This window comes from Pseudorasbora parva, chromosome 3, assembly GCF_024679245.1.
Source record: "Pseudorasbora parva isolate DD20220531a chromosome 3, ASM2467924v1, whole genome shotgun sequence".
NCBI lineage: Eukaryota > Metazoa > Chordata > Actinopteri > Cypriniformes > Gobionidae > Pseudorasbora > Pseudorasbora parva.
This window is the reverse complement of record NC_090174.1, coordinates 34,434,479-34,461,198: the sequence shown is the minus strand read 5'-3', so window position 1 is coordinate 34,461,198 and position 26,720 is coordinate 34,434,479. Positions and strand designations below refer to the sequence as shown.

The window sequence follows — 26,720 nt, the reverse complement described above, 5'->3', positions numbered from 1 at the left end:
GTTCCAAGGGGTTAATAAAGGCCTTCTTAAGCGAATCAGTGGGTTTGTGTAAGAAAAATATATATTTTTATCATATTTTATTATATTTAACATGTTATAAAGTAAAATATCTAGTTTCGAGTTTTCACTCGTTTTGAAAGTTGTGAAATCACTATTGTTGCGTTTTTCTTTTGCTATTTGAGAAAATGGGGACACAATTTTTTTTATGTATTCTATCATTCACCACTATAAATATTAACCCAACTATGAAGACTTCTGCTCTGAGAAACCTTGTGAAATGTGAAAAGGGTATATGTAAGATTGTAGGCTTAATGTGAAGTAGATAAATGCATTCATTATTGTTTTTTATTTTTATTTTAGCCGCTTTTAGTTATTTAATTAGCCATAGATGTAAGATACTAGATTAAATACATATCTGCAACTTAAAATATTATAGTTAAAAATTGTATTAGTTCTAGTAACTTATTTAGATTGATTTCTATTTAAAATAATAAGTCTTTGAGTTCACATCACACATATTTAAGTTAAATTTACTTTTTTTAATTAAGTAAATATTATTAATAATTAGACTATTAATTAAATAATTACCACATTAAGTGGCAGATTATTATTTTTTTTTCATAATAAAATCAACAATTTCAAAGCAGAAACTTTTTTGCCTTAGTCGGGGTTTCTCCACAAACAAATTCTTTGTTTAGTAGTTTATTTGTTAATTCTCGCAAATGTATCTGTGGGTTCATGCCTGTTTAAAACACTTTTAAGACTGAAAATTCTTTCAGTTACTTATTGCCGAAAAGTCCCAAAACTGTTTTTCCGCCAGTCAGTCTTTATGCACAAATCTGTCATTATGGCTTAAAGTTCACATCAGTCAAAACTTTTACAGATTCTGAGTGGAACCCAGAATGCCAAAAACTCAGAAACAAAACATTTTCTCTCAAATAACAGTAAGCTGTTCACTTATCTACGGCATTCGCCATTGAGTGCTGCTTCTCACTCATCTGTGACGTTTTAACACATTCACCTCAATCCTCCAGTTACTCTTCCAAGTCTGAGAGGATTTTGCCAGCATCGTCATTTACCCAAGTATTCATGTACCTTCAGAGAAACACCATTGGATGACTTCACTGTCACGTGTCTGTCTGTCTGTGTGTTTGGTCTTTCTGTTGTGTTTTGATTCTGTCACATGTTATTTTGTCTTAGTTTCCAGCTACGTCTCTTTAATAGGTTACCCTTGTTAGTTAAATTCTGTTCAGCTGTGTTTAGTTAATAATCTTGTTTCTGTCAGCTAGTTAAGCTCTTCTTGTTTACTCATCACTTGGTTAACTCAAATTAACCATGCTTTTATTATAGTAAAAGTATAGTAACTATAGGTTTTTGGCTAATTGATTACTATTTGTATAACCACAGTTGTACCACAAATACCATGGTTAATTTGTGGGTAAATGGTTTAACTACAATAACCATGTTTTTTGTTGTTGTAGTAAAACCATGGTTCATTTTGATAAGTGTTAAGTTTTTCCTAGACTTTGTCTAGTCAGTGTTATGTTGGAGTGTATTTCCCTGCCTTTCTGTTTGTTCCTGAGCATCATTATTAAAGTTTATTTTTTGTATTTTGATCTTCAGAGTCTTCAGCCTGTTCCCGGTTCACCAACCGTTACATTCACATGTGTTTCGAAAGATTTGAGTTCACCCAAAGGAGTCCCAGTTTCACTTCATAGATAAAGTGATATTGCGTCTTCTCTCATGGGTGGACTTTATCTTTTTAAGAGTACTGTATATGCTTGTTTAAATTGGCATCTGAAGCCATCGCTGTGCAAAGCTGATTTGCACAATTTGCCACAGTCCGTAGTCTGAATGTAAACATTATTAGATAGAATATGTTAGAGGTCTGTCTGTCTACAGCTTATTTGAAGTCGACCCAAACTCACACATAAACTTTAGATCTCAGTAATACTCCATTCTGAAAGCACATATCTAGATACAGAAGACAGTGTTTTGCAGCAGCTACTTTTGTGGTATTTGCCATCTATATTATATTTTTGCTTGTATTTGCTGGGATGGCAGGTTTATATGTCTTTTGAAAGAGAGAAGCACAGTGGTGCCATCTTTGGCACCTTGCCATGAGTTTACCACAAACCAAAAGGCTTTTGGTAAACCACCTTAAGATAAAGTTGTAATCTTGCTTTCTCCCCTTCTGTCGCTTTACCACACTTCATATTAGACCACAAGCAGAGAGGCTCCGTTCTCTTGTCAGCAAAATTGGAGCCTCCTCTTTGTGGGGATCTCAGAGGGCTGAGTCATTTTCACTCAAGTTTGTCCTCTTAGCCAGCATTGAACAGCTTTTTAGGCATTTAAATCAGCGGCCTCAAATGATGATTATATATATCTTTTTTTTTTTTTTTTTACTTAATAGAGGCAATTTTTCCCCCCATTTTGGATCGGTGTGTGTAATGCACCATTAAAGTCTGTGAGTTGTAAATCATCTCAACTGATAATCTTTCATTTCTCACCCTAACGCTGCCCATTGAATAATGAGCATCTCTGATTTATATTTTAGAGCGGAGAGCGTAAGTGTTAAGCATCATAACGAAACCACACACACTCACTGGAGCAGAAGCAAAACCATTGCTACTGTAGCAACTAATTAAAGCACACATACACTTTCTCTCTGACACACACGCACGCATATTTACATCTTCATTTAATTTGCGTTATTACCAGCAGCCTCAGAGAATACAGATGGTTTTACTCTGTTGTGCCTAGGTAAAAGAGAGAGGAAGGTGGGCATTTCTGTTGAAAGAAATAATGCAAGCATTAGGTGAACGACAGGTTTTGCATTCTTGACCGTCTGTAGTTCTGCTCCACGTTATTGAAATATATCAATGCAGTTACGTTAATCCCGTAGTGTCAGCCGAGGGAAAAGCACATTGTCTCCAGTGTGTTTTCCGGGGAGTAATGTTTCTTTGTGCTGACTGGCAGAAGATAATGTGGCATAGTGACTAACCATTGCAGTGCAGGTTTTATCCTCTGTTGTGTAATAGAGATATTCAAGAGCAGAAAAGGGATCATGCCAGCCTCATTATTCAGACCACCCAGTTCATTGGCTTCTAAATAATGTGCTAGACAAAATAAAGATGTGTTCTAGATTGATATTACGTTTTTGCGCAGATTGAATTTACAAAGCAATGCTCCCACTCTGTTTATTACATTATATTGTTTTTGTTTTGTGCCGCAGCCCGTAAGCTGAGGAAGATTGGACAGATGAAAGGTCCGGAGGAGGCTGGCTCCATTCAAGGCCCGTCAGACACAGTCCAGTGCATGTCGCCCAAGCCCAGCCTAACGTTCCACTCGCAGCTGATCTTCCTGAACATCCTGGAGGCCATCGAGCCAGAGGTGGTGAACGCTGGCCACGATCATGCTCAGCCTGACTCAGCAGCTGCTCTCCTCACCAGCCTTAATGAGTTGGGAGAAAGGCAACTTGTTAAGGTAGTGAAATGGGCCAAAGGACTTCCAGGTAATTTACGCATGTCAAATTGTCATAACTTATTTATTTTAAACCGAATACCGTATTTCCTCAAATAAAAGTCTGTAGTCAAATAAACGCCGGCCTCTGATACTGGCTCGGGGTGTGTTCAACACGAACAAATAAAGGCCGGTCTCAAATAAAGGCCGGGGGGAAATGAGTGGATAATCTCCTAAATGCTGTTTATTTAATGCGAAACCATCCTGATGCCACGCGCCCTGATGCGACTCATGCCAGTGCGACACAGTAATCCCGGTTTCATCTATAGATAACCTAAAAACTTTACAGGGATTGCTTTGTAAATTAAATTGAGAATATAACGGATGCATGTGCCATTTTAAATAAGCTACTGTAGTCTATGAGAGATGCGACGTCTGTGAAAATGCCGTGTCAGGCAGGCTACAAATATCGATCTTCACAATGCGTGCGCCTCAATCTGCTCCGTCAGTGGTCAGGGCACTGATCAGGGAGTCAGCCCATTTACTTACCGGTATGTCCTGATCAGTGCCCTGACTACTGAACTAGGGAGCTGATTAAGACGCACCTAATATTAGCCTCTCGTCTCTTTTATGTCTTAAGGGTGTCGCACCCAAGCCTCGAAGCTCAGCTCCGCGCAGCCCCATCACAAGCCTTATTTATACTTTCGCCTGTCTCCGCTACGCAAGCCTCCGCTGACTGCGCGCGCTCCTCCCCAAACGGACGAGGCATTTATACTTGACGCGCTCGCCGTTGTGCTTTTCTTTGAAACGACAGAGGGCGATTCGGAGTAATTGTTCTATAAACCAACGTTTAGAACGGGCTAGGGGGGTTTACAACGTATAGAACGGGCTAACGTGCACAGGTAATGATATTTATTTTAGTACATTTCACCAAAAACCACACTACAAAAGAATCGTGTAAAACTCAGTAAACCTTGGCTTAATATTATTACTTGTGACATAAGAACAAAATATGCACTAAATTAACAATCTCTTAAATATTTCCTAATTTCATTAAACTTTAATGTCGTGATGTATTTATTTATTTGCTTAAACCTGGATCTTTATTTAAAATGGCTTACGGTATTTCTGCTTTTGTAGGCTCATTTTGTAAATATAAGCACCTAATGTGCAAACTGGGGGCCGGTGTGATGAGACGTCATGCTCGGCTAGATTCGCCGAGAACTCGTTGATCTTCGGATGCGGAGCTGCGCGCGAAATTACAAAAAATGCGTATTATTTAGTTGTATGGTGATATTTTTGCAAATGTTTCTTAAAAAATCAATGATATTTGTCCATTGGAACGATCACTTTAAATTGAAAACGCTTTACATAAAGCGATTATATTTCAAAGATGGAATTAGAAATACAGGCCTGCCCCTAATAAAAGCCTGCTTCAAATAAAAGCCGGTTCCCATCGGCAGTTCAGGTAAATAAAGGCCCCGGTCTTTATTTGAGGAATTACAGTACATATATAGATTTGTACTCCAATACATACACCATACATCAGTTACATGGTTAATTTTTATTGTCATAGAACAATATGAGAACAAGTTGATTCAAGTCGGGAGCTGGTCAGTTTTTTTTTTCCATAGTGATTTAATTATGGTTTGTATTTGCAATTGAAAGGCTTGAGAGTACATGTTGTGCAATCGGCTTCACTCTTTATGGCTTTGACAAAGAGCATTTTGAAAAGCAACGGCAGACTTTAGTTCTATGTAAAATGTGTCAATGGCAAACCATCAAATACTGAGAGATAAATAGCAGGAGATAAAGGACATGGATCTTTTTTTAAACCTCATTGTGTGACAGTGTGTGATTGGTTGATGAAATCGGGTTGATGTGATTGATTGCGGTCTCCAATGTCCTTTTATTGATAGCAATAATAAAACTGTAAGGCCTAGCATTTTAATCTGCTCCGAAGCCAATGATGAATCTGTTAAGAGAAAAGCAGGATCAAGTTTTAGACCAGGAACGTGGAATGCGTTTCCCCTTTTTCCTGACAGCAGTGCATATGCTGGCTAGTCTTCTACAGATTGAGTTTCGTTTTGTTCAATTCGAAGTACTAAAAAACCCCGGTTCAGATAAGCAAACATATGTTTTTCTAAGTAACATCATCAGATGAAGTCTGATTTATAGTTTGAGCTGGTGGATTTGAAATAGAGTCGTAAATGAAGTCGGCCTGAAAAAATAGCGCCCAGGCAGCTGACAAACCGTGAGCTATAGGCAGCAAACACAAACCACAAATATCTCCCCCTTTTCTCCCGTCTCTCAGGTTTCCGTAACCTGCATGTGGATGATCAGATGACAGTCATACAGCACACTTGGATGGGAGTGATGGTCTTTGCTCTGGGTTGGAGATCTTACAAGAACGCCAATGCGCGAATGCTGTACTTTGCTCCAGACCTGGTCTTCAATGAGTCAGTCTTATTCTCTTTTACATCCGCCCCTTCTGTTATTTGCCTTTTTTCTTTTGTGTCCGGCACCCATCTGTGTTTTGCATTGTTGCCTCCTCTCTCCCATTCCATTTTCTTTTTCTGTCCATTTGTTCGTCTTGTAAATGTACTAATCCATCTTTCCTCAAACTCATTTTTATTTCATTTCTCCTCAGCGGCCCTCTCTCTGCCTTATTCCATCTCTCTATCTTCCTCTCTTTCTGTCTTTCTCTCTGTCGTGCAGGTACATACCTTGTACTTCATGCCCACAATAACAGTCTCGTCGTTGAGACTTCCAAGATTCATTTATAATTTACTGCTGGCTTATTATGGTGTGGAGGATCTTTGTCACAAACACAATCCCAGGAGAGATTGGATTTTTGGGGGGTCTCACATGCTCTCAATGGCCTTTTCACCAATATCTGAAATAGAATACTTCCTTCCTAAATGCATCTTGGCCACATCACATACCAGATCTGCTGATGGAAATGATGTTGTAGGCATGAAATACATTTCATTTAGTACGAGATTTGGGAGTCATTAGATGACTGACCGCATTGTTCAGTTGTCAGTACTGTATGGTGATTAGCGGAAGGAAAGTTGTTTCAAACCACCTGAAATTGCCAGATGTTTCTTTGTTTGTCTCTCTATCTCTCTTTGTGTCTGTCTGTTAATCTGCCCCTGTCTATCAGTCGTAGGATGCATGTCTCCAGCATGTACGAGCACTGTGTTCAGATGAAGCACCTCTCGCAGGAGTTTGTGATGCTGCAGGTCACACAGGAAGAATTCCTCTGCATGAAGGCCCTCCTCCTCTTCAGCATCAGTGAGTCTATTTATGTGTCTGTGTCTGTATGTTCACACACAGATTTTTTCCAGTACTCGTGGATAGTAACACCTAATGACATTAGATATGCTTGGTTAACTTTTGATGAAATGAGCCAAGCCTGACAAGTAGCCAGCTAACACATAAAATGTCTTTAATCAGCGGCTTGAAATAGTGCCCTTAACCTGACCCACCTCAGAGAGGCCAGGGGTATACAGTTACAGGCGGCTAGTTTTAATGGGATACTTCACAGCTTTTTTATATTAAACTAAGTTATTCCCTTAACTGAGATGAGTTGATACACACCTCTCTCGTCTCAGTGCGTGCACTTAATCTCTCTGATGCGCGGTGACGATCTGATAGCATTTAGCTTAGCCCACTAAGCCCAGTTCATTCATTAGGTACCAGAGATCAAGTTAGAAGTGACCAAACACCTCCATGTTTCCCCTATTTAAAAACAGTTACACAAATAGTTGAACGACCTAGTATGGTAAAAAAAAAAAATGTGGCGCTTATCTAAGCAGATTAAAAAGGAGAACTATAATGTAGTGCGGAATAACACTTCTGAGAGTACTTCGACTCAGCGCAGTAAAAAGTCACGCCTGAAAAATCCTCCCTCACATCTCCGCCTTATTGACAGAAATGAAAGAAAAAAGAAGCAGTTTTGTAAAACTGTGGTACCGAACCGTGACTTTAAAACCAAAGTACATACCGAATTGTGTACCATTACACCCCTATTAGGAACACAATAATCTTGTACAATGTAATCCTTTTGTTTTGAATATTTGGCATGTTTGTGTGCTGCTGCGCATCCGTGTGTGTGTAACGAGCAGAGTGTACACGCATTGTGTACCTGCCTATAGGTACATATTACTAACGCGCCCTTTAAATAACACAAAAAATACTGCGCTATTGTCAGTGGCGCAGCTGTTTTCAGTTGCCTCAATGTGCCAACAATGTGCCTGAACACACCTCATTTCAGACCAGCCCATGGGCAAACAGATGGGCGCAAATGCATTTGCTATTTAAACAACTTGGTGCAGGACGTGAAATTTATAACTGCATCAGGATAAAACTAACACAAAAAAAACACTTGAGTCACACCTGGCATTGCGTGCATTGAGTGTATGATAGGGCCCATTATGTTTGTCTTGAATTTAAACTCCCTGTCCTGTTCCTTTGTTAGTTCTCATATGTTTTATTGATTTGCTATTCCTCCTGTTTCCTTGTGTGTTCCTGAGTATTGTGAAGTTTAAATAAAATCTATTCTGAGTTACTATTTTGTCTCGCCGTGCATGCTGCAGACCAGACTGTTACACAGGGTTTACCTCTTAAAGGGGTCCTTGATTATGATAAAAAAAAATGTTTTACTTTAGTTAGTGTGAAATGTTGCTGCTTGAGCATAAACAACATCTGCAAAGTTATGACGTTTAAAGTAAAGGGAGATATTTCCTTCTACAGAAATCACTTTTTAAGGACTACAACAAACGGTTGTTAGGGACTACAACAAGCTTCTTCATGGGTTAATGACATCACTAACCTTAAAATGTACATAAATTATGCCCCCGGGAACTTGTTTGGCTCATGGTTTTTTAAGCATACACGTTTAGTTTTTATTTGTATTGTCTGTTCTTTAACTGAACTAAATAATTTTATTACAAAAAAATCTAATCTAAGTTGGCAGTGGTGCCACGGTGAACTACAGTAACGCCGACTATCACAGCAAGTCTAAATAGCATTTCATAAAGAAAATAACAACATAAGTTATAACTGTAATTAAACTTAATTATACCTGTTCTATCGTCATGCAGCCTATATTCTCTGGCTCTGAAGACATCTTTCAACAGTTCCCACATGAACAGTTTATAGATTATCATGACAGAATATGCTAGTAAATGACTTCACTCTATATCAGCTACATACATTTATCAACTAATCATTCAGAGACGTCCCGCCACATTCTACATGAATATATATACCAGCAGCCATCTCACCCTGTAGCCCAAGACTGGTTTTCCACTGTAGCTAAGCAGGTTTAACCCTGTTCAGTACCTGGATGGGAGACCAACTGGGAAAACCAGGTTGCTGCTGGAAGAAGTATTAGTGAGGCCAACTGGGGGTGCTCACCCTGTGATCTGTGTGGGTCCTAACACCCCAGTATAGTGATGGGGACACTGTACTGTAACAAGCACCGTCCTTCGGATGAGACAGAGGTCCTGAGTCTCTGTGGTCATTTAAAATCCCATGGCAGTTCTTGGAAATAGGTGGGGTGTAACCCCGATGTCCTGGTCAAATTCTCTCCAATGGCCCATATCAATCATGGCCTCCTAATTATACCCATCCACTGAATTGACACCATCACCCTCTCTCCTCTCCACCTATAGCCGGTGTGTGGTGAGCTCACTGGCGCCATTGTACTGTGGCTGCTGTCGTATCATTGAAAGTGGATGCTGCACACTGGTGGTGGTTGAGGAGAGATCCCCTGATATGAGTGTAAAGCGCTTTGGGTGTACAGTAGTACATATGAAAGCACTATATAAATGCCTCATTCATGTTGTCACTTCTTAATGAGTCTCTCCATCATTGTCTGACTCCGGTTTGAACATAAAAGGCTGAACAGTTTCTGACGTTTTTAGTGCGTGTCTGCGTGAGGTAATCAAGCTGCTAACTTAAGCTCCGACCTCTTCCTGAAAAGGGTCTGGGAACAGCCTCTCATTCGCATTAAAAGAAGCACAAAAAATGGAGTGTTTTAGCTCAGCTTCAAAAGTGATAATTTGAACATGCTAAGAAAATTATCTGTTGGTATTTTGAGCTAAAACTTCACATATACACTCAGAGACTTATTCTACATCTTGTAAAAAGGGGCATGATAGGACCCATCTATGAAAAGTGGGTACCATTTTTACATTTTGCACAAACAGATAAAGTACATAATATAATACTCTCATCATAAGCACAAAAAAAGTTAACTTTTTGTCTTCCCTCACCATCTCTAAATAATTTTCCAAATGAAAACATTCTTTATTGTTAAATGCGATTAATATGCTTATTAATAATGCTAAATCTATGGGTGGAGGGGTCTAACGGCACCATGTGTTGCCTTGTGACAAAACTGGTTTGGTTAAATAGTAGATAATATTGCATTTGCTGCATTCTCGTTTTCTGCAGTGGTTAAGCAAAATGATGTATTTTTCTGCTCACACTGTTTCTGTTGTAGTTAAAATTGCTGCGTCATCTGCAGCTCTTAATGCGGCGCTTGAATGAAGCGATATCTCTGTTTTAAACTGTAAATGTATTTAATGTTGACATTAATTACTGTTTATGCTTGAAAATATTAACCACGGAAATCTTTTATACTGTATTTTTGCCCTACATTTTAATAATAGGGTGACAAAAAACCTCAGAAAATGAATAGAAAATGAAACCCCTCATATAATATTTAGGTTGACCTTCTGAAGTTTGCTCTAGAGTTTAGTCTGTCTAGTCTGCTTGTAGTGTATTTCTTATTTATATGATATGGTGAAATGCAAGATGCAATAAGCAAATGCACCAATCTGGTGCAGTTTAATCAAAACAAGTTGGTGAGCGTATTTATTTTTTATTTCTGCAGTTCCAGTGGAGGGGCTGAAGAGTCAGAAGTATTTTGATGAGCTGCGTCTGACATATATAAACGAACTTGATCGCTTAATCAACTATGGCAGGAAGACCAACTGTGCCATGCGCTTCCAACAGCTCACCCGACTGATGGACTCGCTGCAACCAGTTAGTACCACTCATACACATAATCACACACACATACAGAGACACAATACATCACACTGATTAGTGTGTTACATGCAGAGGTGGACAAAGTATACAACTCTATTACTTCAGTAAAAGTAAAAGTACGACTTGTCAAATATTGAAAAGTTAAAGTTGTAAAAATAGACTATTACTTAAGTAAAATCACTTAAGTAATTTGTTTTCGAAAGTATTTAAGTATCAAAAGTAAGTTTCCTTTTTTTATGTCAACGCATTATTTTATTGTTGTATAAATGCACACTATCCCATCATGGTTTAAGCCAGTCAGTGATGCTCCATCCGACATACTAGCATACGACTAACAAACTCATTTAAGTACTTGTATATAAGTTACAAAGCTGCCGTCACTTTAAGGCCGAATAATCGGACCATACACTGATACACATCTGATATTCTCCCAACTGTTTACGTTCAATTAAGACATAATCAACTTTGTTTACACTGTAAAAAAAAAAATCAGGTTCAATTCAATCTCCAATGGAAAATGTTCTACTGACTGATCACATCTACATTTTTTAGTTGGCCAAATTGAATTTCTGTTAAATTGCATCAATTCACAGAAATTCATTTTGGCCAACTGAAAAATTTAGAACATAGTCAATAGAACATTTTCAATTTGAGGCATTCATGTTTTTTTTTGTTTTTTTTTTACAGTGTATATGAATACTCGACAAAATGAGCATTTTGACATCCGTCATCTTTCATTTTGCTATAAACTGCTCTAAATCAGTGTTCAAAAAAATGGCTGGGAAATCATTGAACTTCACGTGACCCTACAAGAGTGATTCCTGAAAGGCTTTCTGCAAAAACCCCTAAACACCTTTTAAAGAAGAAAAAAAATCATCCACTGACTTTCAAAGCTGCTACAGAAACAACTTTTGACTTTGAGGACCTAGATAGAAATGTAGTGGAGTAAAAAGTACGATAGCTGTCTTTCAAATGTAGTGAAGTTAAAGTCGTAAGTTTCCAGAAAAATAATACTCCAGTAAAGTACAGATACTCAAAAAGTAAATGTACTTAGTTACTGTCCACCTCTGATTACATGCATTACTGGCCACATGATGCAGTACCGTTCAGGTACTGAATAACATGAATAACATTAAATTGATTCAAAGTGTCAGTAAAGACTTTTACATTGTTACAAAACAATTCTATTTCAAATAAATGCTTTCATTATTCCCATAAAAATATAAAGTAGCATAATTATGTTTAACTTGATAGCAATATTAACAAGCAATTAATATTTTGTCATTTTGCTTATTTTCGTCTCTCCTTTCCTCTCTTTCTCTTTCTCTCCCACTACCAGATTGTTCAGAAGTTGCACCAGTTCACCTTTGACCTCTTTGTTCAAGCCCGGTCCCTGCCCACAAAGGTCAGCTTTCCCGAAATGATTGCAGAAATAATCTCGGTCCAGGTGCCAAAGATCCTCGCCGGCCTGTCTAAACCAATCCTGTTTCACAAATGACATGACTACGCCCCTGAACCACCAATCCATACCAACCCCACCCAGGCCATATGAGCCAGTCAGTTCGGCCTGATCCAGTTTGATCCAGCCTAAACCAGCCTGCAACACTTTTAATCTGGACTCGAATCGAGCGATGAGACTGAACAATACTGATTTTTTTTTATTTTCCCTCTAACCTCCCTCCCCTCTTCCCTCCCTTTCTATATCAGTCTCGTCTCCCTCGTTTTGAAAAATGGCCCTGAAAAGTAGCGGGACCATTACATCATTACAGTTGTCTATCTTCTTCTCAGAGATCATTTGAGCTCATTTTCTCAAACTGACAGCATGGTTTTGTTCTTTCTTTCGACCAGCAGTTATCCTTCAAGAGTTACAGCGTGTTGCCCGGTGGACATGTTGGAAAAAATATCACACTGAATTTTCATCTGAGCCCTTAATCAAAAAAAAGGACATTACACAGATCCCTATCAGAATCTGTGACCTGCCTCGACTCTATGCATCGTGGGATAAAAGGTTTCATTTATTGTCCGTGACTTGAGAGATCAGGACAAATCAAAGCTGCATGGATAGTGTAATACATCCAAACGTGGTAAAAACCAAGACAGATTCTTTTCACTTGTGACTTTTACTCTTGTTAGTTAGAATAACACATTACTAAATACAGTACTGTGGCATTAAAACAGTGTAAAATTCAGTACAGCAGGCTGGTCATCAGTCTGCTTCCTGCTTTGTAAGTTTATTGATTATAAAACAAGTGCTTCATTCATTTCTTATGAAAGATAGAGGCTCTTTATAAAAGCTTTTTAAAAGGCATCATTCATTCGGAATATTCAGACAATTTGTGACTATTTCGGTCAATTGAAAATTTGTTACAGTTGGGTTTGAAAGTTGCCACTGAAAATGAAAAGGACGGCACGATGAAAAACATCTCAGTCATCAAGAGTTGCCTCCTCTAGACAGCAGACTTTTGTTAAGACGAGGCTCAGTGCCCTTTTTTTACAACCTGGATATTTAAGTGCAGGTTTTAGGGTATAATGTTGACATTTTGTATATAGAACACAAATCCAGCAACGCTTGGGTCAGCATAGAGGATCTTCAAATATATATACATAAATCTATGCATGCTCTCCATCATAAAAAAAAAATATAAAAAAAAATAATTGCATGCTAAAGCCCTATATTCAAAAAAAGAAAGAAAAAAAGAAAGAAAAAGAAAACAACAAAAAAAACAAAAACATGAAACTGCTTTTCCAGTAAGCTAAATGGATATTGTTAGGAAACAGGACTGTTTTCCCATAAGTCTCTCTCTCTCTCTCTCTCTCTCTCTCTCTCTCTCTCTCTCTCTCTCTCTCTCTCTCTCTCTCTCTCTCTCTCTCTCTCTCTCTCTCATCTTTAATGGAAGAATTGGCAAGGTAATGATTTTGTGTATATGTAAAAGTTGAGCGGGTTTCTTTTCAACCTTTCTATGTGCTAATGTATGTATGTAGTCAATAGTTTAACAGTACATTTCCCTCTCTTTCCTTTATAGTAAATGCTACTGAGGGATTTGTATTTCTCCGCGCTAGCAATAAGTAATTTAATGCTTATACGCTCTTTTAACGAGCTCATTTAGAATACCAAAACACGCTTCAAAGGGTAGCCTACACAGCTTTAAATATAAAATATAAAAAAATATGCGTATAATAATAACAATGGACAGTACTGTTATTTTATCAGAAACTCGTACCAAACATCTTGATCACCATCAACCTCCGCAAATCAACGGCAAGAGGTGCTAAAGCTCTCATGTTTATTCACGAGGGCGTAAAATGAGACAAAACACGCACACACTATGTATTTTTACGTCGCTTTCGCTTCAATTAAAGCATTCTCTCTATTTATCTGTCAGAAACGAACGACTTTACTCGCTCGCCTTAGCCTACTCCTGCACAGCTCGTATTTTCTAGACGTCGTGTCAACTTTTTCCTCTGCACGCTCTTCGTTTCTAAATGATTGAATAATGCCTGCAGCGTTATGTATGTAGATTACTCTTTAAAGAGCCCAAAAATCGCGACGCTACGTTGTCTTTGTCAGGCCTGGGGTGACCTGGGGTGTGCTTTCAGCAGAGCAGGGAGTTTTCCGCCGAGTTAAAACGACGAGATGTGGTTTAGCTGCTAGAGCTCTTGTCGCCGCGGAGCATGTTGACGGTTTAAATGTGCCAGGCAGAGAAAAGGCTGTCAGAGACAGCTCTTCTGCTCTGACAGCACCGAGCACCGCGCAATTACACGCAGGTGTTTACCCATTTAGACGGCCCGAAAGCACTCATTAGAATTTGCAGAACTCCAATCTGCACTTTTACCCTGCCAAAAAAAGAGCTCATGACTTTACCACAGACATACCGCGCTTTAGGACAAAGCCAAAGTCTGATCACGAAGTCGTTCTTTAGCCAGTGGAACTTGCATGTAAAGACTGATATATCTCATTCATACAGTTGTCTGTTTACAATGGAACGTTTCTAATATGTCATTTAGCTCAGATGTAACCTCCTTTTGGCTCAGATGTAACACCCCGCATGTGTGAACCAACTTGTGCTTGGATGGTGACTTTCTTCAGACCTCCATTTTGAGTTGTGATGTAGAATTTTGTGTGTGTTGCTTTTCAATTCAAGTCTTAAGATTTACTGTTGCTGTGTTCAGTGTCAGCCAATAAGCAAAAGCATATGTTTATATGCACTCTTGTAAATCTGTTAGCTGGCTCTACTTCGCCACCCTTATAGGTAAAAAAAGATTGTCAGGTTTCATTTGCAAAATATTGAATTTGGCCTGTGTTAAAGACAAAAGGTTTGTTTGGATCCTACCAATGTTTCCACTCTCACGTGAACAACAGAACCTAGAGTCTTAATAACAGTCTGCATGTCACCAGGATGCTTCCTGTGGTTAACAGTCAGTCTTTCGGCACACAAGGGTGAAAACATGTTACCAAAGGATTTCTCACTCATATAATTTGGCTTTCTAATGTGTATTACTGCAAAGTGTCTTGAAATTAAGATCTACATTGAACTGAAATGAGAGCACCACACTGGTTACAGACAGTAAATGTGCTAATGAAACCATGTAATAGCTGTACCTATTTATGTCCTGTTTCAGCTTTGTAAACCATATACGATTTCCCATATGTGTAACGATGACTTTTTTTTTTTTTTTTAACTCTTGGCTGGCTGATACGAGCAATTACACGACTAATCATTAGTGAATGCTTTTTTTAACAGCTTTTTCCTCTGTGTGAATAATTCCTGTCTTTTCCTGGTATTATGGGATCTTTTTTCGCCTTTCCATATGCAGACGGAGGAGATAGGTAGTTTGTCTTTATATGACTAGAAGAGGAAATTCTGGCTTCTTAAACAATGTTTGTTACTTAAATCTTTGTGACTTTATAATCTTTTTTTACAGCAGTTGTGTGTATGTGTGAGTGTGTGTGTGTGTGTGTGTGTGTGTGTGTGTGTGTGTGTGTGTGTGTCTGTGCATGCACGCTTTTCGCAGGTTATTTGGTACTGCTATGTAGTGTTGTATTGACAGTTGTTTACTGACGATTTCATTTTTCAGTTTGCGAACTGATTTCTACTCTTATGGAAAATTGCTTATCAGACACGCTCTGATTCCTGTTGTGTAGAGCCTCTGTAAATCAGGTTTGTTTGTGTTTTACTGCTTTCAATTCAATAAAAAACATTTGAAACTCTTGAAAGTCCTGTGGAACTTTTATTGTGTGACACACCCTGATTCGGATGGACCCAAACAGTATAATGAAACAGCAAATGGGCAAAAGAAGCATTTTTGTGGTGGGAGCTTGTCTAACCTCTTAATGCCATGACATTTTTGTACTTTGGATTTTGACTGATGTACATCTGTTTTAATTTAAGGGGGGGGGTGAAATGCTGTTTCATGCATACTGAGCTTTTTACACTGTTAAAGACTTGGATTCCCATCCTAAACATAGACAAAGTTTCAAAAACTAATGTTGGATGTTTTATGGAGTATTTCTGTGTTAAAAATACTCCTTCCGGTTTCTCACAAGTTTCAGAGAGTTTTTTTCGAGTATGGCTCGGCTTGACGTTAATAGAGCGGAAGGTCCTTGTATGGGCCGTACTGGCTCTTCTCCCGGCAGGGTGCGCACGCGCTTGACTAGTGCGAAAGAGGAAATGCACGCCCATAAACACTCCGCGCCGCGGGCCACTTTATTCCTATGGGTGACTTCAACGATTCAGCACAGCATTCCGGGAAGGCAGCGCTGCGTTTGAACCGATTTGAACGTAAAAATGACGGGAAGCCTCACAACATTGCTTCAGTCGCGTCTAAAAGTGGATCTCCACAGTCACTGCTTTCAGGACTTCACCAAATCATACCAAAGAAGTGTGTTTGTGACAGAGCGGTCAGAGCGATAAAGGTTCGGTCCTGCTTTGGAAGCAGACGGAGAGTAAAACTGCTTCAAATGTCTGTGCTGTTGGCTCGTTGTGCGAGTAAACATCAGTAAACGACACGATCGCGTGCTTCGTCATTCAAATGCGCTAACGGACTCCATTGTTGTTCTATGTATAACGTTACACTAACGTTACACTCTGATGTGCAAAACCGTTTTGCTTGCTACTGCTAAGGTTTAGTCGCATACAATAGTCCATAAACCGAATCACGTCCTCATAAACTGCGAGTAAAGACACACAAATGTCAAAAGGCCACTAAATACAGTACATACCACAGAGACGGACGTCCTGCTGTTGCTGTTTCTCCTGTTCAATTGATTTCAGCCTCCGAATGATTCTGGTTCATATATCTATTAGCTGAGATAGCGATGGGTTTCTCCACGCTTGAGGACGTCACCGCTTTGCGCACTCGTCATTCTTTAGCTCCGCCCACACGATACGCCTCCAGGCGCTCGTTTTTTTCCGGAAAGACTCGGTACAGCCTATATTGTTTTTATAAATATAATAAAACTAAAGACTTTTCGGAGATATGGATGCAATACTACTCTATAGGTACTCAAGATTGACATGAGATTGACTGAAACTGAGTGTTCCCCCCCCCCCCCCCCCCCCCACACACACACACTTTCATTGTATTGATTTATTTCTACTCTGTGATGCACTTTCACTTACAGCTTACTTTCATAAGAATGAAACGGTTCATCTCTCTCTCTCACTCTCTTTTTTAATAAAGTTGCATTTTCTTGCAGCAGTACATTTAAACGAAAAAACAAACAAGGTTAGTGACTGTTACAAAAATTAGAAATTGAGAACTTGACGAACAGCAATAAAATATTTACATAAACTACATCAATTTTTGAGTTTTATAATAATACATAGGAATACAACAAACCCACATAAAGTGACCAAATATTTCAACCTCATCGTAACTGAAGTACCAAAAACATATTGACATATATTTCCATTTCCACATTTGCAATTGTGTGAAAGTGAAAATGAGACTTAAAATCTTTACATTTTCACACTGACCAAAATAAACCGAAAAATGTTCATCTTTCGGTCAACTCTTCAGACATAAAAGTGACGTTAAGCTCAATACGGAAACTGATCTCTATATCAGTAAGGTTGACTGATAGTTTAAAAAAAGAAGAAGAAAGGTCAAGAAGGAGAGAAAAACGTATTGAAGCGTCCTCTGCTCTGTGAACAAGTCAAAGTATAGAAAGTTCCTCGATCCCTTTTGGTTTGCTATAGGAGCACCACAAGCATGTCATAGATAGAACGAGAAGCAGTTTGCAGTAATTACTTTGCTCGTCATAAACATAACTAGCATTGCTGGTGATGCATCTCTTTCCAGTTACTAATTAATTACAGATAATTAATAGAAGCATGTCCAGCTTCTACGTAATTAAATACTGGTTAGTGTTGATTGGGGATCTTATATAATATGGCTGGGGTGTACCACCTTATACCACTCTTAAAGTGAAGTCTTTAGTGCGTCTGTAGTGTGAGTGAAACTGCCAACCGTAAGTCTTATTAATATCATTAATGTAGGTCAGAGAGAAGGGAGATAATGAGACACAATGAGCGAGAGAACAGGAGGGAGTTCTCCCTATTGTGTGCAGGAAGGTCAAAATGTTTAAAAAGAAAAAAAAAACTTCATTGCTTTCTTTTTGTTCTTTGATCCGAGCAAGAATCAAAGACTTTTACAACAAAGTAAGCAAGTGCAAAAATTGGCGGCGAAGCACAAAAAACTAGTACCCTGCCCGCTTCACAAACACACAAGCACACACAAAAAGTGGGGTCAAGAGGTGTCCCTTCATGCTCTGTCAGTAACATTAATAATTTATCTATCAAAACCTCAGCCAGACTCCAAGCCTGTGCCTTACATGGCCACATGCACTCCCTTGACCGCTGATGTGCTTTAATTGGTCCACAAGACATTGATCCACAAGTTGTAGTAGTGACTGGAAGTTTCTATTTAGTGTTCTGCAAAGAAAATCAAGTGACAGAAATGAGCATAAACACTATAGGTTACTTTAATAATAAAAATAAGACAGTAGAACATGCTGTACCTCATCTCTAGAAGCTGCAGTTGAGGCATTCGGAGAGGAGCTGCAGGACAAAAAACAGTAACTTGGTATTATAAATTTAATTCTGTTCAGCAACTTCAATGAATAGTTTACCCAAAAAAGAAAATGCAGTCATTATTTACTCACTCGTGTTGTTCCAAACCCGTTAGCATTTTTGTGTGTGTGTGTGTGTGTGTGTGTGTGTGTGTGTGTGTGTGTGTGTGTGTGTGTGTGTGTGTGTGTGTGTGTGTGTGTGTGTGTGTGTGTGTGTGTGTGTGGAAAACTAACATTTTAATTATTTCTCTGCAATGGCTGCACAAAGGGATGAGGCTGTCAAGATCTAAAAAAGGTCCTTAAACTACAATCAATGTTTTCCATATAACTCGAGTTCTTGAGTCAATATGGTGCAGGTGTGACATTACAAGTTTGGTCGCAAGACAAGCTCGATCCAATGACAGTTAATGTTCAAGATGTCTAACCATATATCAAATCACCAACAAAATCTGACATACACTATCCCAGAAATCTTGTGTATTGAAGGGTTAGTTCACCCAAAAATGAAAATTCTGTCATTAAATACTTAACCTCATGTCGTTTGACACCCGTAAGACCTCCGTTCATCTTCGGAACACAAATTAAGATATTTTTGTTGAAATCCGATGGCTCAGAAAGGCCTCTCTCCTCTCTCAAGACCCATAAAAGGCACTAAAGACTTTGTTACAAAGTCCATCTCACTCCAGTGGTTCTTCTTCATAATTTTATGAAGCGACGAGAATAGTTCTTGTGCTCAAAACCCCCCGAAATAATGACTTACATAGTGATGGCCTTTTTCAAAACACTGAAGCCTCAGAGCTTAATCAATCAGTGTATCGATTCATGATTCAAGTCGTTTGTCAAATTGTCAAAGTGCTGAAATCACGTGACTTTAGTGATCCGAACCGCTGATTCGACACACTGATTCATAAAGCTCCGAGACTTTTTGAAGAAGTGTTTTGAAATCGGCTATCACTATGTCATTATTTATTTTTTGTGTGCAGAAAAACTATTCTTATAGCTTCATAAAAGTATTGTAGAACCACTGTAGTGAGATGGACTTTGTAACAACGTCTTTAGAACCTTTTATGAGTCTTGAGAGAGGAAATGACATTGGTATCAATGGAGGCCTTTCTGGGCCATCGGATTTCAACAAAAATATATTCATTTGATTTCCGAAGATGAACAAAGGTCTTGTGTGGTGTCGAACGAGTAATTAATAACAGAAATGTAAATTTTTGGGTCAACTAACACTTTAAGCTCAAATAGCTTTAAAATGCTTATATCTGAGGCTGGACCAGCTAATGAGCTAATCACTTCTAAGTGCGTGTCTCAGGACAATGACTGTTTCTAGTCAATTCACCTGTAAACTTTGTGATTTACAGATTGTTTCAAAGCAGCTTTAACACGATAACAGGAAAAGTATTAAATGACGCAAACAGTTCATTTGGGCTGAACAGCAGCTCTAAAAGAAAACAGTGTCATAGTTCAGCTGAAGTCAGTACAGTACTGATTCAGTGCCGTCGTAAAGATGATCAATTATTACATTTGTTTATTTCATCTGTAAAGCAGTCCTGAAGAAAACAGTGATATATTGTCCAGTTCCATTGAGTTCTCATCCAATAGTGTCAGTGCAGTCAAATCAATAATATTGTTAAAAATATTTAGTGTCCCCAACTAAGCAAGCTAGAGGCGACAGTGGCGAGGAACTCAAACTCCAATGGAGACTGAATGGCAACCAGAGTGATGCGATGACTTTACAAATCGAATCCAAGACTTGGATTCCCATCCTAAACTTAGACAAAGTTTCAAAAAACTAAGTTGGACGTTTGATGGAGTATTTCTGTGTCAAAAATAATCCTTCCGGTTTCTCACAAGTTTCAGAGAGTTTTTTTTGAGTATGGGTCCGCTTGATGTCGATAGAGCGGAAGGTCCTCGTATGGGCCGTACGGGCTCTTCTCCTGGAAGAGTGCGTGCGCGCGTGACTAGAGCGAGAGAGGAAATGCACGCCCATAAACATTCTCTCACCGTGGAGATCCACTTTTGCGACACGACTGAAGCGTGATGTTGTGACGCTACCTGTCATTTCTGCGTTCCAATTGGTTCAAATGCAGCGCTGCCTTCCCGGAATGCTTATGCTGTCATAATTTACTATTATAATGTCACTATTTACTATTAATTGTCATAATAACTTTATCGACTATGTTTTTCTTAAGAACATAAATGGAAAAAAGTGAAAAATGTCATGAGCATAAATATGAGCGAGAGGAAATGCACGCCCATAAACACTGCTCTCAGCTGCAGATCCACTCGTCCGAGGAACACTTCTGTCGCGCCGCGTTCCACTTTATTCCTACAGGTGACGTCAAGCGACTTCAACGCTTCAGCACAGCATTCCGGGAAGGCAGCGCTGCATTTGAACCAATTTGAATCTCCACAGTCACTGCTGTCACAGGACTTAACAAAGGTAACAATAAAGGTTCCCAGTCCTGCTTCGGAAGCAGGCGGAGAGTAAAACTGCTTCAAATGTCTATGTTGTTGGCTATTGTAGCGTAAGTAAACATCCGTAAACAACACGATCGTGTATAGTTAATTTATCAATGGTTTAAATACATTTGTTTAGCTGACCAATATATGTGTCAGTTTGTTTATTGTAAAACCACCCAAACATAAACCTAGGCTAGAGGACGTTCTAACAAAGTGTGCTTCTTCATTCAAATGCGCTACTCCATTGTTGTTCTATGTATAACGTTACACTAGTCTGACGTGCAAAACTGTTTTGCTTGCTACTGCTAAGGTTTAGTCGCATACAATAGTCCATAAACCGAATCATGTCATCATAAACTGGCCACTAAATACAGTACATACCACAGAGACGGACGTCCTGCTGCTGCTGCTTCTCCTGTTCAATTTATTTCATCCTCCAGATCTGATTCTGGATCATATATGTATTAGTTTAATCTGATTGATAGCCATGGTTTATAAGGGTGACATTTTATTTTCCACACTTGAGGATGTCAGCTTTCAGATGCTCTCATGCAATAGCTACGCGCGCTCGTGATTCTTTAGCCCCGCTCACACGATACGCCTCCAGCCGCTCGTTTTTTTTCCGGAAAGACTCGGTACAGCCTATCTTTCTTTTATAAATATAATAAAACAAAAGACTTTTCGGAGATATGAATGGTGCAATACTACTCTATAGGTACTCAAGATTGACATTAGATTGACTGAAACCAAGTGATTCACCCCCCCCCTTTAAGATATAGAGAGATGCTGTATATACCACTTATTCTGTCATTTTTGGAACTTGACAGCCCTGATACCTCTGAACTGTCATAGTATGGAAGATAAAAGCTAGAATAAAATTTTCCTTTTGTACTTCAATGAAATTTACAGCGTTCGAGATTGGAATGACACAAGGGTGAGTAAATGATGACCAAATGTTATTTGTTTTGGCTGAATTACTCTTTTAAAATGTCATTGTCACTCGCACCATCATCAGTACATTAGATTTTATGCGCTTGAAATATGGGCACCTGCGTAGCAAGTGCCTTGCACAGGCTTTGAAATGAACGGGTGTGGTGCTTCATTACAGACATTCTTTTTTAGTTGACTTTGATGCAATACATTGGTCAAACCTTTTATCTTAGTATCCTCTGAGAGTTCCCTTTGGGATCTGTTCTAGCATTGTGAAAGTCCTTGAACTACACAAGTGTGTGCGCGGGCTTGGAGTGCAGCCACGAGAAGCGAAAGGAATCCTCCTAATCTCAACCAGGCAGCCAAACTTGCCAAACTGCTTATCCTTTCATACTTCATAATTCATAATTTTGTAAAATAACAGCCACACACTGTCACACAAAACCTGATATCTTAGCAGTAGCTCACTTCCGACTGCAGAACCAGTCAAACTTCTCTGCACTTTCCTGTGGTGTCTGGGAAAATCTTACAAGTACAGTAGCCTTTGAATCTTTAAAAGCTGTCATAATTTACTATTATGTCACTATTTACTATTAATTGTCATAACTTTATCGACTATGTTTTTCTTAAGAACATAAATGGAAAAATGTGAAGAATGTCATTCTTTTTCATGCAATAAACATGACAAGACTCGAGCTTTTAAGCATTTAAAATCACATAAGCACCCAATAAAAGTGCCATTAAACTAGTCCATTAGATGACCGGGGATTGTCAAGCTCCAAATGTACAAAAAAAGCACCTTAAAGTGATATTTCACCCAAAAATATAAATATGATCTTTATCTGCTTGCCCCCAGGGCATCCAAGTTGTAGGTGTGTTTGTTTCTTTAGTAGAACACAAATGAAGATTCAACCGTTGCAGTGTACCAGTCATATAATGCATATCAATGGGGTGTATTTCAATGAGAGTTAAAAAGAAATGCACAAACAACTAATTAAACCCTGCGGCTCGTGACGACACATTGATGTTTTATGACACGAAACGATCGGTTTGTGTGAGAAACCGAACAGTATTTATACATTTTTTTTTTACCTCAAATACAACACTATGTACAACAGCCATTACTGTATATCTTCAATGCCCTGGGGGTAAGCAACTAAACATCAAATTAAAAATTTTGGGTGAACTATCCCTTTAAAAATGGTCCATACCATTCATGTTCCATATTAGTCATTTTAATTATTATTTACTAATAATCTCCAGCAAGCTGGAACACTGATTCATTGAATTAAATCAGTCTTAACTGTGAATAAACCATACCTATATGATTAATTTACTGTACATTTATGAATTTGGCATGTGACCCATGACAGTAGCGCATTAGTCACGAGGACCAACAAGGACTTTTTTATGATGCTTTTACACCCTTTTGAAGCTTAAAATTGTATTTATTGTAATTACATGGAAAACAGTGAGCAAAATGTATCATGTTAAAGTGAAAGGAAAATAAAGTCCAGAATTAATAAATTATGATGGATTTTTATTTTCGGATGAACTATTCCTTTAATCCATAAGGTTCAAATCAGGCTATTTTGCCTGTAGGAACAAAAGTGAGCGTGTGTATTTTATGAGCATGTTGCATTTTTCCCAGACATAGATCATATTCTCTAGAGAAGCCATTTTATTTGAAAGGTTTAAACTAAACCGTCGTGCGGGACTAAACAACTGATCGGATGTATGTGTAGAACAGATTTTATTTGGTCTGTAACACAAGGACTTTCAGCACATGGTCCTGTATTAAACATGACTTTATTTAAAAGCACCACATCAAAAGTGCACTGAGTTTTACTGGCTCCGCTCTAAGTGAGGTAAAGCAGCTGCTGAAAACAATGAATGGTTCACACACACACACACACACACACACACACACACACACACACACACACACACACACACACACACACACACACACACACACACACGAGCCAACACATGAACACACATGCCCTCACATAAACGCACAAACATACCTCCCCATCTGCTTGGAAGCGTTCTCAAAAAATCTGGTTTTGGAGGCGACACTATGAAAAGAAAAAAAAGATTGCATCAATTAATCACTGATGATGAAAATCATCTACTAAGATTGTTCTAAATATATAAAACAATATTCAATATAACTATTTTTTCCATATTTTTCGTATTATGTTCATACTGTCTTTGCATGATCTGAAGAATATCCCAAACACGCTTGAACATATTACAATCTCTTCTGAGACTGAAGTTGGGACATTTGAATCCCAATTGTGAAAATGTGGCCATGTTGAGGTCTGAGTCACTCTTTGCACTTAATATTACAAACATGTCAATCTGCATTGAATATCAGCGCGTGTGCACATGTATATTTGCATTTGATTGACACATAAACCATTGTTTTGTTAAGTAAATATGGCATATCTAAAATATAGAACACACAAATACACACACACACCAGTATACAGCATTCATCTTTGCAGGTTTATTTAAATTTTTACATCTGTGTTTTTTGTATTTTGTCAAGTCAAATTATACTTTTTAATCAAATTATAGCCAATAAAACATTTTTGTTGACAATATTTGATTGATTAAAAAATAACAACAAATTTTACAAGATTTTAATAAAATAAAATTAAAAAAATAATAAAATGATACATATTACAGGTCCTTCTCAAAAAAATTTGCATATTGTGATAAAGTTAATTATTTTCCATAATGTAATGATAAAAATTAAACTTTCATATATTTTAGATTCATTGCACACCAACTGAAATATGTCAGGTCTTTTATTGTTTTAATAATGAGGATTTTGCCATACAGCTAATGAAAACCCAAAATTCCTGTCTCAAAAAAATTAAGCATATCATTAAAAGGTTCTCTAAACGAGCTATTAACCTAATCATCTGAATCAACGAATTAACACTAAACACCTGCAAAAGATTCCTGAGGCTTTTAAAAACTCCCAGCCTGGTTCATAACTCAAAACCGCAATCATGGGTAAGACCGCCGACCCGACTGCTGTCCAGAAGGCCATCATTGACACCCTCAAGTGAGAGGGTAAGACACAGAAAGAAATTTCTGAACGAATAGGCTGTTCCCAGAGTGCTGTATCAAGGCACCTCAGTGGGAAGTCTGTGGGAAGGAAAAAGTGTGGTAAAAAATACTGCACAACGAGAAGAGGTGACCGGACCCTGAGGAAGATTGTGGAGAAGGACCGATTCCAGACCTTGGGGGACCTGCGGAAGCAGTGGACTGAGTCTGGAGTAGAAACATCCAGAGCCACCGTGCACAGGCGTGTGCGGGAAATGGGCTACAGGTGCCGCATTCCCCAGGTCAAGCCACTTTTGGGCTACAGAGAAGCAGCACTGGACTGTTGCTCAGTGGACCAAAGTACTTTTTTCGGATGAAAGCAAATTTTGCATGTCATTCGGAAATCAAGGTGCCAGAGTCTGGAGGAAGACTGGGGAGAAGGAAATGCAAAAATGCCTGAAGTCCAGTGTCAAGTACCCACAGTCAGTGTTGGTCTGGGGTGCCATGTCAGCTGCTGGTGTTGGTCCACTGTGTTTTATCAAGGGCAGGGTCAATGCAGCTAGCTATCAGGAGATTTTGGAACACTTCATGCTTCCATCTGCTGAAAAGCTTTATGGAGATGAAGATTTCATTTTTCAGCACGACCTGGCACCTGCTCACAGTGCCAAAACCACTGGTAAATGGTTTACTGACCATGGTATTACTGTGCTCAACTGGCCTGCCAACTCTCCTGACCTGAACCCCATAGAGAATCTGTGGGATATTGTGAAGAGAAAGTTGAGAGACGCAAGACCCAACACTCTGGATGAGCTTAAGGCCGCTATCGAAGCATCCTGGGCCTCCATAACACCTCAGCAGTGCCACAGGCTGATTGCCTCCATGCCACGCCGCATTGAAGCAGTCAATTCTGCAAAAGGATTCCCGACCAAGTATTGAGTGCATAACTGAACATAATTATTTGAAGATTGACTTTTTTTGTATTAAAAACACTTTTCTTTTATTGGTCGGATGAAATATGCTAATTTTTTGAGATACGAATTTTGGGTTTTCATGAGCTATATGCCAAAATCATCAGTATTAAAACAATAAAAGACCTGACATATTTCAGTTGGTGTGCAATGAATCTAAAATATATGAAAGTTAAATTTTTATCATTACATTATGGAAAATAATTAACTTTATCACAACATGCTAATGTTTTGAGATGGACCCTATATATATATATATATATATATATATATATATATATATATATATATATATATATATATATATATATATATATATATATATATATAATTTAATATGTATTCATTTATCTATCATACAAATAAACAAAATACCACATGAATATCTTAGCTCTTAGTATGAATATACTAGAGTACTATACAACACTTTAGATGTGATTCATTTTTAGTGTTGTAGGAAACTGCATTACTCCTAGCGTGTTGCAGGTTATATGTATTTCAGTGAGTTGATTATTTTGCTAGCAAAGCACTCATTTCAGTGACCTTCAGCTCAATTCTTGAATATACTGATTTGAATCAGTTATTTCGACATTTTTTTTTTTTTTAAAAAGGTTAGTGCATTATTAACACCTTACATTGTTCTTTTCTTTTTGCCATATTTTCCATCAACTATATTAAAATGATTTAATATTCCC

The 26,720-nt window shown here is 38.4% G+C and overlaps 2 protein-coding genes across 4 annotated transcripts in view; one reads left to right on the top strand and one right to left on the bottom strand.

Moving 5' to 3' along the window:
• ar (androgen receptor) overlaps positions 1-15,742 on the top strand; it is a 117,751-nt gene extending 102,009 nt beyond the window's left edge. For all 3 annotated transcript variants that reach the window (XM_067438589.1, XM_067438588.1, XM_067438590.1), the window contains exons 4-8: positions 3,236-3,514; positions 5,777-5,921; positions 6,629-6,759; positions 10,370-10,521; positions 11,867-15,742. In XM_067438589.1, the coding sequence (XP_067294690.1) occupies positions 3,236-3,514; positions 5,777-5,921; positions 6,629-6,759; positions 10,370-10,521; positions 11,867-12,025 (866 nt within the window). In that variant the 3' untranslated portion in view covers positions 12,026-15,742. The remainder of the gene's footprint in view (positions 1-3,235; positions 3,515-5,776; positions 5,922-6,628; positions 6,760-10,369; positions 10,522-11,866) is intronic.
• Positions 15,743-17,166: 1,424 nt separating this feature from the next.
• ophn1 (oligophrenin 1) overlaps positions 17,167-26,720 on the bottom strand; it is a 50,924-nt gene continuing 41,370 nt past the window's right edge. Inside the window, exons 22-24 of the mRNA XM_067438587.1 lie at positions 24,025-24,075; positions 18,548-18,587; positions 17,167-18,461 (exon numbers count right to left, since the gene is read on the bottom strand). Of these exons, the coding sequence (XP_067294688.1) occupies positions 18,450-18,461; positions 18,548-18,587; positions 24,025-24,075 (103 nt within the window). The 3' untranslated portion in view covers positions 17,167-18,449. The remainder of the gene's footprint in view (positions 18,462-18,547; positions 18,588-24,024; positions 24,076-26,720) is intronic.